General features: G+C 44.7%; 1 protein-coding gene across 1 annotated transcript in view; it reads left to right on the top strand.

The window, feature by feature from the left end:
- klf7b (Kruppel like factor 7b) overlaps nt 1–21,223 on the top strand; it is a 36,712-nt gene that overhangs the window by 6,741 nt on the left and 8,748 nt on the right. The window contains exon 2 of the mRNA XM_023826635.2: nt 17,973–18,582. Within this exon, the coding sequence (XP_023682403.1) occupies nt 17,973–18,582 (610 nt within the window). The remainder of the gene's footprint in view (nt 1–17,972; nt 18,583–21,223) is intronic.

Below are 21,223 nucleotides of genomic sequence, written 5' to 3'. Positions count from 1 at the left end.
AAACCACTCAGTGCGGGGGTGTCCTCAGGAGGAGATGTGAAGGGCAGCCTGCTCTGAATAAACACCAGATTTATAACTCATCAATTCCTTTTTGTAGTATCACAAAGCCTCAAGGACATGTTAGCAAAAGGTGGACCATGTTGTGTGGCGCACAGGTGGTGACCATGCATATTGACACAGAGAGTCATGTGACTTGAGGATGTCTTCACTTTGCTGAAGATTCTTGCAGAGCAGGTGTTTACATTTAGGGAGCCACATGACAACATCCAGCAATATTAACTTTCTTGTTAAGGGTGGTGTAAAGCACTTGATGCAATGTTGCCTTTTTGCAGAAACGTTAATTCGGTAAACCACGCAAAACCCAACTGTCCTCCTAGATGCTGGTGTTGGCATCTAGTAGTAGCTTGCATGCAGACTTAGCAGTGTTTACATATGGTCATTGTAAACTCTCAGGGGTCCATGTGACCTGGCTGTGATCCACCTTTGCATTGACTCAGGTATGTGTGCAGCTTAGTCTAGTTTGCAGTCATGGTCTTCTTGCTGTGCTGCATTCTAGCACAGTCCTCTAACCTAACAGACTCTGCTGAGTAATGAGATGTAGGAGGAGAACATCGGCACAGGTGCCTGGACTGACTTAGAATTCATTCGAATTAGTAGCAGACTTGGGAGGTGTTCTTTGACTCTTTCCACTGCTTTACTGTTCTGGACGTATTGGGAATGGACCGGGGGTCTTTGGGGTGCAATCCGTGGCCAGAAAGCAGCTTTAGAAACACAGAAGGAAGCCAGAAGTCGTGGTTGACATGCAGGACATTGTGAGCACAATGTTTCCCATGACTCCAATCAAAGGTCCCGCCCCCCCACTTCCTGTAGTTCAGGAAACACTCAGTGTATGACTGTGTGTACGTGTGTGTATCTGTGTGCATGTGTGTGTGTGTGTCTTTCCTCAATGCTACAACATCCCATCCCAGCCCCCACTCCCCACTAGCCCCATGACAGCTGGGATTGCACCAGTTTCCTCATCATTCATCACCTGGTTCCTGCCTTCCTTCCGGTTGTTGTTCCAGCCCCAGAAACCATCATATGGCTGGCAGAGCATTGTGTTGTTCTTATTTTTGTGTTTTATTTTAGGTCCTTCCTGTCTTCACACATTTTGGATCTCACCAGGTGGCAATCTGTACACCCAAGTAGAACTCTTTTCGCAAATATACTCTGCTTAGTTCTGAGTTTATTCTAATCCTCCTGCTCCCTGCAGTCCCAGGCTTGAATGTGTAAAATGATTTTCGTTTTTGTCTTAAGAAAGTTCAGTGAGTGACACTGAGAATCGTCTTGCTTATTGAGGTATTTACATATTTTGCATTTCTATAGCAGTGCGGACAGTTTGTTCATGACGTGACATTTTTCATGTATTAAGTTACATTGGTGTAACACATTCCGGTTTGCAAACTCATTTCTTGGCACACAGCTGTGTCCTTTCACTGACTGGCTCTACAAGAATGAAAGGCAAGTATGATGGTGTCAGAATTTAGGCCCACACTGTAGTCAATGCAGCAATGCTGGACACTGTGCATGATGACGAGTAGGGAGTCAGAGCGTTTCGCAGGAGCGACGGAGCCATGCTGGAGCTATATGGGTCGAGAGCTATTTTAATCATAGATATGGCTGAGAATACCTGAGGGAGTGTCCCCGCACTGCTGGAATGTGGGCTGTTGGCATGTCTGTGTACGTGTGCGAGTGCATATGCGTACGTGAGCTTCTTTGTGTGTGTTGCTACATTCCATGAAAATGAGCCCCCCCCCCCCCTTTTCGCTCAGTCAGTGGCGAAGACACTATGTGAAGACGTTCAGCTCCTGTCCCACCTAAAGACAGGAAACTGGAATGATGGGTAGGTATTTGTTGTCCCAGCTGAGTTTCTGAAAGCTTAGCAGCACCCGTCGTATCGTCGGGTAATGAGAAAATACATTGTCAGCAGCTTCAGCTTGACTGATGAGAGATGATGGGACTCTCATGCATGAGCTTTCCTTACTCTAAACTGTGGCTGTAAGTGCCTGGCCTACATTCTGGTAATGGGACGGGGCTGGGGAGCTGTGGGGGAAGGGATTCTGAACACTGACATTCCAGGTGAGGCTGCGAGTACCAGTATAGATATAGGGTGGTTTTCTGGCTTTTCTGAATATAGACTCCATTGTTTTCTGTCACTTCATCTGAAAGGCAGCAGTTAATGGGAATAAGGAGTTTTCTGGCACAGAAAAGTGACGGATGACTGGAATTGTGACTGTTGACAGGTGTGGTGGCAGCAGGGGTCTGGCCACTGAAAACCACCATGACAGTGGGGAAGTGGCTTCAAAAGCAGTCCCCTTACAGGCCAAGTGTTATTTATAAACTTAGCAAGTCTGGCAACTTTGTACAGCGCATCACCAGGGAGATGATCTCAGGTTTGTCATGTGGTCTCAGGCAGCAGATCACCATCCAAAACACGCCTTCTAGCTTCCTTGGCCGATTTCCCTCCAAAGTACCCACTCTAATCTGGAATTAATGGGCCACAAAAACGTTAATCAGCTCTTTGTTAGTTTCCCTTTCTGTTACATCTTGTCCAGCTGGGATAATTGGGTCAAAAGTGCTGTTCGTTGCTTGCAGTTAAATAGCATTGTACCAAACATATGCCGTCAATACAGCCAAGGCATCTAGCTTTTCAGGAAGGCTTAAGTTTGCAGACACCAAGTGGCTCTGATATGGTTTACATGTTTGTGTATGACTGAAGAGTCAGACTTGTCCTAACATTTTATGTCTTCTAATATTTTTCATCATGCTTTGTATACATTTGCTTGCTGTAAGTCTGACTCCATGTGGGTTTTGTTTGATAATTGGAGTGACTTCATCTCTGGGGTATTTATGATGGGTTAAATTCTGAAAGTGGTTTCACTTTGCTTTTGCATTCACTTTCCTTTTGTCCACGGTTCTGTTTTGAGGGCCAAAGCCAAGCCGCCGTGCCAGGCAAGAACAAAGGTCTGGTGACAGAATCCCAGTATCTGATTCATGCTCCTCATTGTTTCTGTCAGCATAGTTTGTCTCTAGGCAGCCAAGTCTCAGGAGTGCCAAGTGAGAGAAAAATGTGAACCATCTTCAACAAAAGATCCTGAAACAGCCCTGGGCTGAATAGTATGGTCAGGCAGTTTCTTCTACCTTCAGTGGTAAAGCGTTGTTAATAGAGGAAGGGATGAATGAATATGCCTATTTGAAAGCACTGTGTACTCTGTCCTCATAACTAAGATAGAGGCAAACAAATTAAGAAGACAACATGTGGATAAAAAGACACCTTTGATGCTTTTGTTCTAGTAAATGAATGAACTATTTGAGTTGGTGCATAATTCGGCCTTAGACATCATCTGCTCAGAACAGAGATGCAGTGTCTTTGTTATCTCTTAGAGGTGAGCTCACGCAGTGTGTTTTCTGTGGAGTGCCGTAGCCAATCGGCGTTCTTCAATTTGTTTAGAGAGCTTTTCTGGATGAATAATCATAACAGGGAGCTGCTGCTGTTTCCTACCCTATCTATGCTAGCAGCCCGCGCAGGACATGCAGTATAATATGAGGATCTGCAGAGAGGGCTGCCTCTGGCCACCGCCACGCTTGCCCCTCCTGACCCACTTGCCTGGAATTCAGATATTATCAAAGCACAGGCGGCCAGATCCTGGCAGCCAAGCGTTGTTCTGTCAGCACTGGTGAGTCAGAACATAGGGCATCATGTCTGCAGGCAGGGATTCACATGTTCTGCTCTGTCCTACCTGTGCAATTTCCTGTCCCATTTCCCCCTTATGAGGCAAAGACTTTCAGTCTGTCGAAATTGCAGTTATGAAAGTGGGGAGAGGAAAGTGACTAAGATAAGAGATGAGTGCTTCCTGTGTGTTCAGTTCAGGGTCATGGCTTTTCTTTCTGAACATTTTCTATGTTGCAGTTCCTAAGGAGGGGAACAAAAGCCCATTATTCATTCATTCATTCACTCATTCATTCATCTGTCTGTCTGTCTGTCCGTCAATCTATCTATCTAGGGGTGCTGTAGTGTTCCATTATATCATTGCTCCCTACCTCACTATGTGTTAAGCTGCAAGCTCACATGTGAGACCGGCAAGATGTTGTTTGTCTGGATTTCCCCATTTGTTGAGAAATGAATAGTTGGACACAAATGTTTTTCCAAGTAAGATTTGGAGAAAACGGCCCCTCCCAGTAATCACAGGCTTTGTTGACGGCAGTGAAAGAGAGTTTCCCGGACAAAACTGAGAGGAAGCACATGAAGAGCAAAAGGCTGCTATTTTCTCGTGAACCTTTCAGTTCTGCAGAAACTTCACTCGGGGTTCCATTGTTTTGTATCCCGTGTACTACGATAGTGCTTTGGAGCGCTCCATGCACGTACAATAGTGATGGTGCTGCCCGAGACGTGCGTTCTGGAATTCGTTCAATACTGCAAAACAGCGGATATCCTGTGGGCCTCTTGAGGGTAGCTTGTTGAGAGAGGAAGTGGAAGCTGGACTGAGGGGAGCTATTGTCACCACTGACAGGCCAATGGCATGGGCCTCTTGTCCAGAAACCTGCAGCACTCTGACACATTTCCTCATTCAAGGTGCTGCTCATACTAACGGGGCTTCCCAATGCAATATTAACTAATACTCTTGGTAATTGAAATCCAGTGGGCTTCTACATAACAATGACATAACCACAGAGGAAAACACTGGCCTGTTCCCCAGGCCACATTCACGGCAGGGTAATTTTAGCAGCTCCTCATGACGCTTCCTGCATTTGATGTGTGGGGGCAAAAGTGCGGAAGTATTTGCTGGCTGGCAGCCCAGAGCCTGGAGAGCGCCTGGAAGATACTGGGGACCTGCTGCCCAATTCTATATCAAAAACCATCCAGAGTGAGGCTCACAAAGGAGACAGTTCAGTCACTGGATACCGATGTGCTAAGAGGTCCTAAGTGGCTAACCTCAGTAACCCCTGTAGGTCCATCCAGAATATACTCCTCTCTTAAATACATTCTGCTAAGAAATAATAGAAATCCATCCATCTGCCCCTCTCCTATCTGCTGGCCAATGTGGTGGATATTCATATAGGCATACACTTATCTACCAATCTGCAGGAATACTACACAATGATTTGGAAAACTCTTAACCAATAAAAATAAAATTTCTTATCCTGTTCTGTCATTTGAAAAGATATTTTTTTCTTAGAAACCATCTTCTGCTTGGAGACTTCCAGAACGATAATTTAATTCAGAAAAGTGAATAGAACAGAGATAAACACAACAAGGTTATGCTCATGACGTTGGCCAGTGGATGCGTCATTATTGGCCTCTCCAACAAATATCTTTCACCGGTACTGAGTATTTTCCCCTTCCTGTTGGGATCTGAGAGCATTTCTGGCCCTGGGATAGACGGGGAATCTCTAACACAACTCATTCTAGACCTGCCAGACTCATTGCCTTGCCTTAGATACATGAAACCAGAGCCCTTGCTACACTACAACCATGCGTTTGATCAAAAAAGATGTTCTTCAATCTCTTTCTCTCAATATCTCCTTTTTCCTCCTTTACCCCCCCCCCCCCAATACTAGCATGGCTGTTGTTGTTTTCATACTTTTACCCTCCACCAATGGAATCCTTCTGTCTCGCCATGTAGCCTGCTGGCCCAGTCCCATCCTACTGCCTTTTCATCATGTTAAGTAATAAAGATTAGCTTGCCACGTGGCACAATGGGCCACAATATCCGTTGCACAGACATCGCAATCTTATAACAAGCTGTTAACCCTGTTTAAAAATGTCCCCTTTAAACAGGCTTGTGCAGGGCAGTAATCCCGACTGAGCCATTTAATGAAAATCGCCATATCCCGATTAGATTAGCCTGTGCCGCCAGCAGACTCTTATTAGCCGACCCATATACAGATAAACTACGGCTCTCCCAAATCCAGTTAGAGGAAGATGGGGATGCAGCTCGAAGCTGGCAGCAGCCCGTGGGATTATCCCACCACTGGCGTGTTCCCTCTCGTCGCTTCCTGTCACTGTCACACGCTCACACCTCTCATGTCACTTCCTTCACTCTTTGGGTTTAGTTTGTCCAGCTTAGCCACTCATCACAAAAGCCTCACCTTTCCGCTATACTCAATATTGAATGGTGGAAATCTGTTCGCTTTCTTTTTAAGAAAACGCTATCATCAATAAGGATTCCTTTTTGTATTATGTTTTTTTTTGTATTGTGAGAAATGCGCATTAACATAAAAATGACTGAATCATCATGATAAATTAAGTAATGGCTGTTAATCAGCCCCCGAGCACTGTACTCGCTCGGCTCAGTCCACTGCTGGCACAGAGTCAATAAAGTATTTGCAGCCCCATCTCTACAGTGCATATGTAAGTACACTCGTAGTGGTCTCTGAATTTAAGTGTGGGAGGCATGTGTGAAAGGATGAGGAAAGGGTGGTTCAAAGGCAGGATGAAGGGCATATCGTGTGCCTCACATTTGTTTACCGATGAAGCAGCTGAGTGCGGTAAATGTTAGCTTTTCTCCTACTGTTTGTCTACAAAGTGACGTGTGACCTGTGTCAATTTGCAAGCCAAGGAGAAATAATTGGGCTAAAAAATAACAAATAACCATCCCTGAAACCTAAACGGCAGTTTCACATACGACCTTGCTAAGTAAGCTTGCAGAGTAGCTGGGTGAGGATGACAGGATTATAGCCTGTCCTTATAATCCCCCAGAAAGAAATACTTTACTTACTGAAGGTGACTATGGAGGTGCTATTGGCGGTGCATAGAGTTAAGACTGATGTTCAGAAAAAGCAGATTTTTTGGACCCGTCTGGGCGATGAACTCCACACCCCACGCTGCTGCTAGGGTGAACTGGCTGTGGCAAACACAGCGTGTGAGGCCTTTGGCTGTCCCCAAATCTGGCCGCCATCATATCTGACTTTGGATACTGGATACAACTGTGCAGGTCTTACTATCAAAAGAATCCTGATAGAAATTTGGCATTGTTCCATTTGTTTAACATTTTTCTGCCCAAGGCTGTGGACTAAAAACGTATTCATTTAATTACATTAAGCATACTAGTTATTTATTGGTTGTGTTAATTACAGTTCTGTATAACGGCGGATGTCCTGTGGGTCTCTTGAGGGTCAGTTGTTGGAAGAGGAAGTGTGACAGGGCCATTGACCAGCTACACGGTGTTGCCATAAGTTCACAGTCCAGAATGCTGTAGCATCCTGGCAGGACCTTTCCTTCATTGTGCTGCCAGGACCTAGGCAGCACGGGGCCCCTCAGTGCAGTATTATCTTACAGGCTTGGTAACCGAAATCCTGATGACATAACAGTCCCGGATAACACTGGCCTTTTCGCCCGGCTACCCGTCACGCAAGGGTAATTTTAGCAGCTCCCTGTATCGTTTCCCGCTTTTGATGCACGACAGCAAAAGTCCAGAAGTCTCAAAAGCTTATGGGTTCAAGTACCTCAAACATACTCAACCTTAATTACTTCACTAATACACCCACTTTGTGCGATATGGAAAGAAAATGTGCCACCTACAATCCTGTACTGCTTTTGCTAGCAATGTATACCGTTTGAAAGCTTGTACTTTTGGAAGGCAGTGTAGTTTTAGATCTTTCTCAGTGCAGTGCCTCACATAGCAGACTGGAATCCCCTGCCATGCTGAGTGCATTAGGGAGGGAGGGGTGCTCTTCTGCTGCCCCATTATTTCCCAGCACATCAAAGCCGTGAGCGTAGCAAACGTAGTAAACCTCCACTGTTAACTGAGCTGACTGCTACCCCTATGGTGAATGTTAGTTGCAGACTTCTGGTCTGTCCAGTTTCTTCATTTAACAGCTGCAGCTGTGTAAAACTTCCCTCCTGTAACAACATGCATAGCTAAGTCTGGGGGTACCTTTCACAGGGGTCATGTGTGAAAACAATCCAACACGCATTTCAGCACACTGCTTGCCAGATGCTAATGGATTGGCTTCATGTGTGTAGCCTTGATAAGACTCGTACAAGATTTTGAACAAGCAATGGTCTTTCACAGGACAGAGAAAGGTATTACCACATGAATTACATGAAGCAAGTAAGATGAGGTTTATAACTTGTGGTATGTCAGAGGCACTACAGCTGTTTCAAGATTCAGGAGTCATGATGGTTATTGGCCTGGAATGCTTATTTGTTAGGCTCAACCCAGTACAAAGACCAATTAAAAATATACAAATAATAAATAGACAATAAACTGTAGATGTGCTTGCTAGGCTGTGTGTGTGTGTGTGTGTGCGTGTGTATATATATAGCAGTCAATGTATATTCAGTTAATGGCATTTCAAGCTCCACCATACCATTCTGCTATACCACCTGTGAGGACACTTTCAATGGTATTGGCAAATAAGTCGGTAAGTGTGACTGTCTCAGGAAGTGAAGTTGCTGCCAAGATTTTATGAGGATTGATCTAGTAAACTAGGGGCCTGTATATTGGGCCCCTCTGGGCTGACTACACAGCCTTCTGAGTAGCTCCTATCCTGATCTATCTAACTCTGAAATCGGGAGGCTAATGGTCCTGAAGCTGCTGATGGTTTCCACTGAAGAGCCATCAGTAGTGACTTGTGTGTAATTCTTGCTGTGCCTCCTGAAGTCCACAACGATCTTCTTTGTTTCATTGATGTTCGGGGTGAGGTTTTGTTGTGGCACTACTCCACTAGTTCCTTCACCTCATTTCTACATGCAAATTCATCATTATGGTAATAGAAATATAGAAATTTAGCAGAAATAGAAAACTTGATGATCCAATTGCTTCTAAATTTGCCTACAAAGTTATTGTTGATGATGGAGTACAGCCTTAGGGTCATGCAGGAACCCCGAGGAGTCCCCATGTTGAGAGACAGAGCGGATGAGGTTATATTCCTGATCTTCTCCACTGGGGGTCTGCCTGTCAGGAAGTCCTAGACCCAGTTGCAGATGAAGTTGCTGTGGCCCAGTTCCCAGAGTTTACCCACCAGCTAGTCTAGGATGAAGTTGTTAAAGGCTAAGCTGCAGTTGATGAACAACAGCCTGACATAGCTGTTGTGCAGGTGTTTAAAGGTGGTGTGAAGGAGCAGAGAGAAAGTGTCATCCATTCAGCTATCCTGTGGGGGGTCTTCAAGTCCACTACTCCTTCAGACACTATTGATGCACAGTGAGACACTGGACAGGGACAAAGAGATGTTGGAGATGTCAGTCTAAATGCGGCAACTGTTTTCTGCTTGTCTGTAGAACATCCGAAGGGATGCCATAGTGGCCAACAGCCCTGCAGACTTGGACCATTGAAAAGTCCTCTCCATGTACTGTTCAGACAGCTGCAGCACAGATTCCCCCTGGTCCACTGGGAGCTTTGTGTGTCTGGAGCCTAAAACCATGAATTCCATAAAAGTTACTCAGCTCATCGGGTAGTGTGACATCAGATTCTGTAATCTGACACGTCTTTCTTTTGTAGTTGGCGATGCTTTGTGTTGGCCCCCCACATTGTCATTCCAGCTCTTTTGAGCCACCCTGGGTTTCCAAAGCATCAAACCATTCCTTTAATTTTTAATGTTATTATTCAACCAGGGATTTTGACTTGGAAAAGTTCTTATTTTCCAGTTCTTTTTTTTTTTTTTATTGAAATACAAATATCAAAAAATTGCACCTCTGCATATCCATTAGTGTCTGTGGCTGGGTCTTTGAATCCATTCCAGTCTGTGCATTTGAAGTAGTCAGCAAGTCATTGCTCTACCTTGCAAGACCAACTCTGAGTGGGCTTCTTCACAGGGAGTCTTTCAGTTTTTTTTTGTTGTTTGTATCTGGAGCACAGCAGGATGGAAGCGTGGACGGTCCTGCCAAAGTCTGAGTGCAGCATGGCAGGGCACACCCATTTATTAGCGGTGCAACAATTGTCCGGCCTTTTAGTGCCTCTGCTTGTGGGTCATGATGTGCTGATGAAACTTTGGTAGAACTTTCCTCAGGTTACAGTGGTTAAAGTTCTCTTTAATAGTGAAGGAAGGCTGGGGATTCAGGCTCTCCTGTTTGCTTATCACGCTGCACAGCTCGCTGAACACCACCTCTGCATTTGTCTGTGGCTGGATGCAAGAATAATGGAGCTGAATTCCCATGGCAGGTAGAGAGACTGGAATATGAGCACATAGTGCTTGATGTTTGCAGATCAAGACTCAGTATAGACTCCCTTTTAACCAGTCATTTCCTTTACACTCATTTATCAGCAATGGTGAATATGCATCAATTCTTGTTCTATCCGCTTATCTTGATCAGGGTCATAGGGGGGCCTGGAGCTTAATAGTGAATATCTCCGAAGGGATTCTTAACCATTTAGAATTTATTGCAAAAAAACTATTCAAAACGAATGTGAAATAAATATATAAAAATACAATACACATATTTAGCTGTGCCTTGACCTCTTATCTCATTTGGGTGCCTCCAGGACAGGAAAATTCCATTTATCAACTATAGGATGCTTTTATTCTGCTTTCATAGTAGCATGTTCAGCTTGAGTTTGCATACAGGTTTTTAAATGCCTCTGTGAAACTCTGGCTATATATTGGGCCCCTCTGGGCTGACTACACAGCCTTCTGAGTAGCTCCTATCCTGAACCGTGGCTCCAGCATACTGCTATTCCACATACCATTGGTGAGGACATATATATCTCAGCACAACTGTGTATATATATATATATATAGTAGAGACACTTTTCATCTACCGCCGAGTTCCGTTCCTGCGACCAGGTCGCTAAGCGAAGAGCTGCCCCTTAGCAATATTTCAGGTATACTGTACTGGTAGTAAGTTTGTGTTAACCATCTTTAGATATTTTAATGTCACCTTTGTACCATTTATAACGTTTTTAGTATGTTTATAATGTTTATGCAGTAGTGTACTGTATACTGTAATAAACAGAACAGAGGAAATCAGCTCTGATATACATTACTTAGGTTTGCAGGTCGGAGAGCTGGTCGTAAGTCCACATGATAGATAAACGGGTACTGTAGGTCGTTTAGTGAGAAACGTCTGTATGCATGTGTGTGATCCAGGTATACCTTACCTTGTGGGGACCAAATGTCCCCACAATGTGATGAATCCCATTTTTTTTTTACCTTATGAGGACCAGTTTCCTGTTTCCTGGTCCCCATATAGGAAAACAATATTTTATAAAAATCTGTGACTGCAATTAAAAAAACTAAAAATGCAAGAACTCTTGTATTTTGTTTGGTTACTTATGGTTATGGTTACGGCTGGGTAGGTGTATAAGCACAATTGTATATTGTTAGAATCTCTGTTTCTGTTTCAATCTAAGGATTTATAAGCTTTTTTTTGTTCCATATCAAATAATATTATCAGTAGTTCTAAATTCAGGTCCAATAAACCAAGGCTAAACAGCATTTTCATAACTTAATTAGAAACTGATTGTAGTGTGGTCTATTCCCTTAACAAACCTGTCCTATAATGTTACCCATTTTGTCCTTTGGTCTCTGTTTTATAGTCGTTCAACCATTATTACAAAAGTCGCTGTCCTACACATATTAGATACCAAGGCTCTCGGGAACTGGGCTTGATAATGGAAGCAGGAGCTCATGCCCATCCCCCACCGTGACATGTTTTTTTCCCCCCTCTCATATTTGTACTGTGACAATATGGAAGGAGTCGAGAAGCTTCCGGACTTCTGTGTTTCTCATCTGAGCCTCGGCTTCTGCTGGCGTGCGCCGGCACATCTCAGTGGTCAAGCTGAGGAAACTGAGGGGAGGGCCAGAGCGCATGCGGCATCGCCTGACTGTGGTACGGCCTGCCTACGATGCCGAGGAAGGATGTAGCCTGGCGTGAAGAGGCTTCTCACAGCTACTGATTCATTCCTCTTTCGAGAGCAGAACAGTTCTTACCTTTTCACATGTATCTATGGTTTCTGTTGTTTGAAAACGTAAGTCACAGGAATCACAGGAGTTATTTTGAGTATGCTAATTTTGTCGCAAAACTGACAAAACGGAAATTTTAATTCTCACATACATGCCTCAATGAACAGTTATTCTCAGATCGCGTGATAAAGCGGAACGAACCCTTTCAAAACCCACTACTCAGGTACAGAAAATATCATTGCTATTATTGTGTTTGAAGAACTGATAATTCCTGCTGGGTTCATATTAAAATCTCACTTAGGGTATTGCTGCGGTATCCTAGAGTTTTGAAACATAGCCTTTTGAAATGGCCAGTCTTATACATTAACAAAACTATACATTTCCAAGGCATGTACACTTCTCTCATTTGCATACATTTTGTGATATAATGACTAAAACTATTATTAAACAGACAATAAAAGTCTTAAAGGACTCTCAGTCATTGTCAGTGTTAAAATCGGGCTACTGCATTTAAGTGATGTTACACAGTCATCATGCACCATTAGTGAGTGTGAGGTGCCAGGCAGCCCCAAGACAGCCAGCCTTGAATGTTTGCTTTACTGTTGGAGCGGTTAGCAGTGAGAATGGGCCTACCTACCTTTTGTTCCCGGCCTCTCCCCTGGTATTGATCCAAGCCTCCCGAATGTTTTAATGTCTGCTGCCCGGTGGGCACTGCAGGTTTGCTATCGCCTTTCCCATCATTCATCAAGCAGTGGAGCTGTTAGCTATTGGCGCCGCGTCCTTTGTGTGCAATTGGTCTTTATAATAGCGCCGGTGTCCTCGTGTTTCTCAGCACCCACTTTTATGTCTTTACTTACTTCACACCAATCTTCGTCCCTCCCAGAAGGCAATCGGTGCAGGTAGCAATGACATATCTCTAGGTGTTGCCCAGCAAGGCTGTATATTTACCCCTCTGCAGTCGTAAGTGTTGTCCGGTTTGTGAGCAGCTACTCCCCCGCCTTTTTCTGTCATAGGCTGGTTATTTACATCACTGACCACTGCACAGAATATTTGACTGTGGCAAGTAGTCATTCCAAGAACATCTTCATGACGGGTTAGTATTACTTCCGAAACCTTAGTAGTACAGGGAACATGGGCAGTGAATTATGAGACAAATAATATACATATGTCTGCTTGTGTTGAATAGCTTTTTTACCCAATGCCTCCATATTTGTCGAATGCGTAATAAATGACCGCAAATGAAATATACTCACTAAAGGCGTGTCTAGGGCGAAAATACAGATGTTTGAATAAACGGCATCATAATGCACTCCCTCATCATATTTTGCTATCTCCCGTAAAAGAATATTGCTGTATTCAGCTCCTTGGCATTGCTGAACCGGTCTGTGGGCAGCCAGTGCGTTATTTTTTACCATCAACAAATGAGGCATGTTTGAGGACAAGTGCTTGATTTGATAAATAACCCCACTGTGCCATTTTTTTCTGTGAGTCAGTGCCACTGGGCACCGGTGGCCAGTGGCCAAGAGAAACAGGATTGAATTATTCCAAAATGAAATGGGCATGTCCTCCCTGCCTTTATCCTCAGCTGTTGGTATTTCTCCTTGGCTGTAGCTGTGCATTATTTCTTTATACCCATAAGCTGTCTGTGTGCTGGTTGGGTGTCAGTTGTTCTACTGGTTCTTGGGAGAGGCAGTGTGTGCATGTGTGTGTGTGTGGGGGGGGGGGGGCACATGGAGGCAAAGGGGGCATCATGTGGGCCATTTTAGGAGGGAGGCTGTCCAGTTCACAAGCAAACAGGAGGGAGGAGGTGGAGCAGGGGTCACAGGTGCAGAGATGTGGAGAACAGAGGGGTAATTACACAGCAGGAGTCTGAGAGAGGGGCTGCTCCATCACAAACCATTTATTAAAATTTCATCGAAGCAGGCTGGGACTAGTGGGGCTCTGAAAACTATATTTTTAGACTCAAGGGATGAGGGTATTACTTTGAGATAAAAACCCGAGCATGTGTTTGGGTGTACGCATGTGTGTCTGTCTGTTGTCCTGGGAGGTAGTTGAAAGTCCTGTATTCTTTGAGAACGTTCAACCCAGATCTTTGTGTAACATGGATTAAAGGGACAATCTGAGTTATGTGTGGTGCTCAGGTCTGCCCAGCGGCTATGAAACATTACTATAGCCTTGCTGAGCAAATGCTATGTGCCGCTTCATTTGTTGACAAAACTTTAAAGCTTAAAGCAGTATGAAGTCAGCAGGGTCAGTGTGTGCAGTTTCAGCTAGGGTGGGCATTTGAGGAATACCTTTCTTTGGGTTCCAGTGGGACAAGTCAATCAGTTACCATAGCGCTCCAGAAAGTGCTTAGTTTCGGGGAGTATTACTTGGTTCCTGACATTATATGGAACCGATTTGTGTTGACTTTTTAGATCACAGTCCTTCCCTTCGCCACTGACCTTGTATCAAGCCACTTTTTAATCCCCTTTTGTTGTACATGTTGTTTAAAGTCAGCCTTGAAGAGGATTCAGTCGGCTGGTTTTACGGCCTCTTTTCAATTAGAACCACACACACACACACACACACCCAAGAGCGTACTGTATTTACGGCCATTCCATGTAACCGTATCCCCTACATGTCAGAATCACAGGGGCTGCACAAGGCTGGGGAGGTGGGGCAATTGGGACAGGGTCCTGAGCAGATGAGAATCCGGGGGCAGCTGTTGTCCCCTCAAAGTCTGTGCTTGCCTGCTGTCAGTCACTCAGGGCAACCTGACGTCGTTCTTTGGTACAGCTGAGATGGACCCGGTATGGAGAAAGGGAGGAAAATCTATCAAATCCTGTTTGTGTCGGTGTGCATATCCCAGGCTCCAGCTGACTGTGATGCACAGCCTGCTGTGATGATGGTTTGAATGTCATCTAGCCAGATACGATCTACCCCCAAGTGTGACGGGGAAGCTGACCAGCTCCCCCCCCCGCCCCACCCCGCCTGCAGACTCGCCGTCAGCCGCGGAGACGGGCCGGCGCGGGGGGGGGGGGGGAGCCAGCATCCCAAACGTGCCCCTGCTGCTGATCGCAAGCGACTGTCACTTCTCACAATGGCTCTTTCATGGCTCCAGTAATTGTTGTGTCGTTACAGAGCTAATGGTGCAGCAGGCAGCGGCAGTCGCTGCCTCTCACTGCCATGCATATCACGCAGCTTCTCATCTGCAGGGCTGAGCAAGCAGCCGAAATCGGCCAGAATATAAATTACGGGCAGCATCCTAATTTCGCCGGGGAATGGTTCTGAAGTTGGGAATGTGTGGGCAATAATAGATGCTGCAGAGTTATAGCTCTCAGGTTGATGGTTACATACGCTGGTCGGGGGGGGCGGGGGCATGTAAGCTACTAGGGCTCATGCTCATCAGCTGGCTGTATGGATCTGCTAAGTAGAGCCAGACAGGGAACAAGGGCAAGGTCATTGCATCGGGGAATGTTGTTTTCACCTCTTCAATGTAACAACCCGTCTTCAGAGACAACTCTAAAGGTTTCTGAACATAATGTCAGCAGTTATATTACATTCTGCCTGAATGTCTGAAAAGTCTTTTCTATCTATTGTCTACCACTCACACACACATACAGAAATTTAAATAAAAGGTTTACCTCCACTGTTGTTTGAGTGGATACTACTCAGAACAGCCTTTTGTGCAACCACACACACACACACACACACAGGCTTCCCCATCAGCAAATTAACTGAATAAAGAGCGTCTCTTCACTGGTTCGTTTGAGTGGCTAATTACTCATCAGCACACGCTGTGTGGGGAGGGGGAGAGATCAGTTTTGCATCAAGAGGTACAGCTTCAAACAGCATCTGATGAAAGCCAAAGCACTTTAATTAAAACCTATTTGTATAAAAAAATTAATCTGAACTCTGAGAAGGGGAAAAATACACAATTCCAGCAATGGGGCGGAGATTTAAATCCATTAGTTTAGATAATGTGCTGACTTCATTATTTTGCCGAGAGAGTCAAGACTGGGAGAGTAACTGAATCGGATATCAATGATCATTTCCCCTTTGTGTCTAGTTCAGCTCCAGCCATACGCATTAACAACAATTTGTGAATCGCACCTCTACCATTCCCTTGTCTGGTGACCTTTAAAGTCTTGGAATGAACCTGAAGCTTTACAGTGTTCATTCATGTGTCATAGATGACATGTGATTTAAATTGTAAAGAATAGCAATTGGGATTTGTGTTTATAGCACTAGTGAGCTGAACAAGGAGTATTCAGACTGTTATGTCAACAGCATTTTTACGAGCTCACTAAAGGGCCAGCCAAAACCTTATATATGCCTGTTTTTACCTTGGACACTTCTGAGGGGTGGCTTGCAAAGAACCACAGAACCATGAAGGGTTCCTGCTATTTCATGTGGTGTTTTAAACGTCGACCCATCTTCCGATTAGCCAGTCCAGGTCACAGTTATTTTAACATTTAACATTTGTATTCTAAATGAAATTGAACGGTATCACAAAAGGACCACTGGCTGTCTGGGAGCAGAGAGGAGTAATAGGAGAAGATGTCAGAACTTTCTACCGCGATCCGCTCCGCAGCGCGGCAGTCGAGCATTCCTACGTCAGTATGTGTGCATGCTCATTTCACATATTTCTTTTTCGACTTTCTGTCAGACCCACGTCAGAAGCTGTGCAGCCTGTTAAGGGATGGTTGGAAAAAGAGGCGCTGCAAAGTGCTTTGTTCTTGTTTAAGCCAAGTTCCCATTTGCCCACAGAGTTAACAGAGGCCATTTATCGAATATGATACAGAAAACACTGGGCTGGTTGTAGATTTGTGAAGAAATGTGAATTCAAGGTTTAAAGCTGCATATCAGTCAGTCAAATAGGAGTGCTTGGGGATTATTGCTTCTGCAAAACAAAATTAGAGCTGTAAGGGACACCTTTCTGTGTTTTGCACCATATGTAAGAAACTCTTATTGGCAAAGTTTATTAGAAACCATTGCCCTGAAATCCTTTGATTGATATTCATATGCAAATGTGTTTGTTGAAAAAAGCAAACATTCTTTAAAAAAAAAAAAGAAGAAAGAAAGAAAAAAGGTAAAGCTTATCGTCAAGCAACAGATGCTGAGCTTAATTTTGTTACTTATTTTCTGGATAATAAGAGTTTGGTAAATACCTATGATGCATTCTGTCATGTTTTAAGTTCTACTAATGGAACTATAGCAGTTATAATTTATATTGATGAAATGGATGAAAGAGCCAGAAGGTTTGGTTCCATTCTGCTCCATCTGCCAAAGTGGTTTAGCAGAAAAATGCCAGAGAGAATGTGCTAATAACAAAATTACCAACTGTAACAAAGAAACAATATTATCAGACCTTCTTCAAAGGCACTGTTAAATAGACGTTTAGCCAGCACTGTTTTCTGTGTGCCAAGGCATTCTTTATACTCCAGTATAATGCTGTCAATACAAAAGCAAGACAATGTGGCTGTTTTCTACACTTTAATAGAGTTTATTTCTCAGGAAACCAGGTGTAGCTAAAAAATAATTAAGCCCAGATTGGTTCTTTTGTAAGTAATATGTTCTGTTTGTATTCGGGGGAAAATATGCCTAATTTTTTTTCCTGCATGTTTTTTTTTTGTTATGTTGCCATTTTGAAATCTTGCAGAATTTTAATAAAGGGGTATAAAAGGCAGTGTGCCCTGCTTGTGCTAGGGCTGATGAAATGCAGTTCAGGGCAGGTCTGGCCAGGATGTGAGTAATAATAATAATATTAATAACCATTTGTAGTATTTTATCTGGATTATTTGAGTACCTCAGATCACCGACTCATAATCAGAATTTTGCTTATACTGTGTGATTTTAAACCACAGTGTTACTTGATGTGGTGTACATTGAGGAGTGATGATATTGATGTTATGGTGTGGATGAGACGGTGTGAATGTAATGCTTTGGATGTGACGGTTTGAATGTGATGGTGTAGATGTGATGGTGTGGATGTGACGTTGTGGATGTGATGGTGGGGATGTGACGGTGTGGATGTGATGGTGTGGATGTGATGCCAGAGGTTCTTAGTTCTGTGCTAATCAGTTTGCTTCGTGTTTTTTCCCCAGACATGTTTGGAGCTGGAAAGGTACCTGCAGACGGAGCCCAAACGATTGTCAGAGCTCTTTGATGAGGAGCTGGATGGACTGCTCACGCCAGCCTTCATGAAGGGGGACAGTGAAGACGAGCTGGCGGACCCCCTACTGCCTAGCCTCTCTGTTCAACCCAGCCCACCCCCCACCTTGGCTTCCTCCCTCAAACTCCTGCCAACCCCTGTCACCACCAAGACTCCTGAGTTGGGCCCCAAAGAAGGTGCAGAAGGGGTAAATGCTGCTCAGCTGAGTGCCGTCACTTCCCTCACGCCACCCTCATCACCGGAGCTGGGACGCCATCTAGTGAAGCCGTCCCAGACACTGACAGCTACGGCCGATGGCACCCTCACTCTCAAGCTGGTGGCCAAGAAGGTGGGCCTAGGGGCGGCTAAGCTGGTGGCCACCAACAGCCTGCCCTCGCCACCCAACAAAGGTGGGCTGAGTGACAGTGAGCAGGTGGGATCAGGGAGCATCAGTGGTGACATCCCGGAAAACAAAAAGAGGGTCCATCGCTGCCAGTTCAATGGCTGCAGGAAAGTGTACACCAAGAGCTCCCATTTAAAGGCCCACCAAAGGACCCACACAGGTAAGATTCCTAGATCCTAGTCATAGATTTGTTTGGTTCCCTTAAGGTAATGGATGAGACATCAGACATAATTAGTAACGGGAACATAGGGGGGGGGGCAGTAGCTCAGGAGGTTTGGATGCTATGATTTGGCCCCCTGACCAAGGCCCTTAACCCACAAGTGACCCTGTTTTCTCAAAAAAAAAAATAATAATAATAATAATTTAGGTTGTTTTGATCATTGTAGCACAGGTCCACTCTAAGTCCAGACCAGAGAATCCAACTACAAAATGCAAACCAATATGGAGCATGCTCTGCTGAAGATCTAATATCTGCCGTAATTCATCCATCATCCATCTTCCCCTCTATCCATCATACATTCACGGTCCATCGTCCAGCTGCTTACCCAGTACAGTGTCATGGGGGGAGGGGCGGGCGGGGGCGGGCGGGGGGGGGAGGGGTTAGCTGGAGCTATTCCCAGGCAGCAAAGGGCACAAGGCATATGAACACCCTGGACAATCACAGTGCACTGGCAGTATTTCTGAGATTTTTTTATGTATTCTGCCACTGTACGATATAATAAGCACATGCAACTTCTTCTCAGGATGTACACCCACAAACACTGTCTGGAATCAATTTCTTCTACCTCAGTCCAATGCCACCATTCAGAAGCATTACTGAGGAAGTCTATAGATGATTAATGCCTTATTTGCACCATGTGCCATTTTTTTTGTATAAATGTACGTTTTTTTCTGAATTGGTGTCCACACTCCACCTTTGAGCTGCTCTTGCTGTCCTCCAATCGAACCTGAAACATGCCACTCATCAGGGTTACCTGATGCCTGCTGCACTGAAGCCCAAGCCAGTAATCTCAGTCTTGGGGCGTGATGTTGACTTTGCAAATTCCGATGAGCAGGAGTGGCGATAATCATTTTCATGGTGATGCGAGGCTGCGGCGCTCTTCTGCAACGGGGGAGGGGGGCAGAACAACCCCGAACGGCACACTCCCATTTTGTTCATTACCAGACGGCCTAAGAGATGTAATTAGCCTAATCCTCTTTTTTGGTTATTATTTCCATAAATTACTGACACAGTGAGATTAAGATTAGTGCAGGATTTAAATGGTCTGCATTGAGATGACACAGTCCTGCATGGTTTTATGAATGGCGCTTCACAAGCAGATAAGCAAATCTACAATAGGATTTCGTGGGTGAAGGATGTACTTTGTGTTTCTTTCTCTTGACTCAGCAAGCTCATTATAATGTACTGGAAAACTTCACAAAATTAAAAGCGCTTTTACCCTGTCAGAAATCGCAATAGCTTGTCCTACCTCCAGTTGGCAGTAGATATATAATTAACTGTAGTGCAGACACTGGGGGGGGGGGGGGTAACGTTGCTAGGAGACTACATAAGCACCAGGCAAGAGACAGTAATTGGCTGATTATTTGCTGCTTTCCGTACTGGTCTCTGCCTGTACTACTAATGTTTAGTGTGCCCAAACCACCCAATGCCCCCAGAAATAACCCCTTTACTCCTCTACCAACACAGACTCTGTTGGTTTTGGTTGCCAGGCAACAGCATCACACTTAGCCAATCCATGCCATAATTGGCTGGTGGCACAGAGTGGTCCGTGGATTCAGCCGGCTGCACTGCTGTCTCTACTGTTTCTCTCTCCCCTCGTTGCTAGGCGACTGCATCATGCATCTTTGCCTGCCCTGCATTATAATTGGCTGTGTCTGTAGTTGCCGTGGGTGTGGGTCCAAGACTGCCTCACTGCTGTTAGGCCTTGGGGGGTGAAGGATTTAGGATGGGGGGGTGGGTCTCTGGCCAATTATTGAGAGTGGGGTGTGAGTTTTGCACTGTCTTGCACCTGCGTCCCCACCACTCACCAAATGACTGGTGCCTCCACCCAGCCCAGCAGCCTTGCTACATTAAAGGCACCGATGAAAGCATGTCTCTGGGGGATATTATCTGCTACAGCTTTGCGGTGTGAAAGGGGCAATAACTGGCCAATAAAATACTGGACACGCTTGATCACATCTTTTACAAGGATGTGCCTTTACGTCTTGACAGCCTTGACTGATTGAGCATCAGAATCTCTGGTTCAGTTCACTAGAAAGTCTGACTTTTTTCCATTTCTTTGTGCTTTTACGTCATAGATCACTACTCTCCGTGTGTATTTTGGGTACTACCCTAAAAATGTACCGCTGCAGTGTTTTTTTTCTGCACAAAACAAAAAAGTCACCCTCTCTGTGTCCCAGCATAAGGTGAAACACTTTTCTTCTGTGTTTGTAATTCTATCTGAGTATTTATTTCCTCACTGTACAAGACTTGTTTAAAAAGAGAAAGGCTGCCTTATTGGCTGTGTCAAACCTTATGTTCCTGTTAATGCCGTGTCACCTTTTATAAGTTTCATCATTAGATGTGCAGCAAGCTTTACAGCCCAGTGTTCCCTTACATGGGTGGGCTTCGCAATACTGTCAGCTATGTTGTTTCCTTCCTTATAAAGGTGTTTTGGCAGCCCTTGTTTCTGTGTCCAACAGTTTCAATAGACTTCAGTTTAACTTTCCTTATTAAGATTTGTGGGGGTGGCAGTCGACAGAGACAGAGACAAGGGGCTGATTGTAAATTTGCTGCCACTTCCCATTAAAGATCATTAGCA

The sequence above is a fragment of the Paramormyrops kingsleyae genome, chromosome 1, assembly GCF_048594095.1.
Source record: "Paramormyrops kingsleyae isolate MSU_618 chromosome 1, PKINGS_0.4, whole genome shotgun sequence".
NCBI lineage: Eukaryota > Metazoa > Chordata > Actinopteri > Osteoglossiformes > Mormyridae > Paramormyrops > Paramormyrops kingsleyae.
Note: the sequence above shows the minus strand (reverse complement) of the source record. Positions and strands in the feature narration are given on the sequence as shown.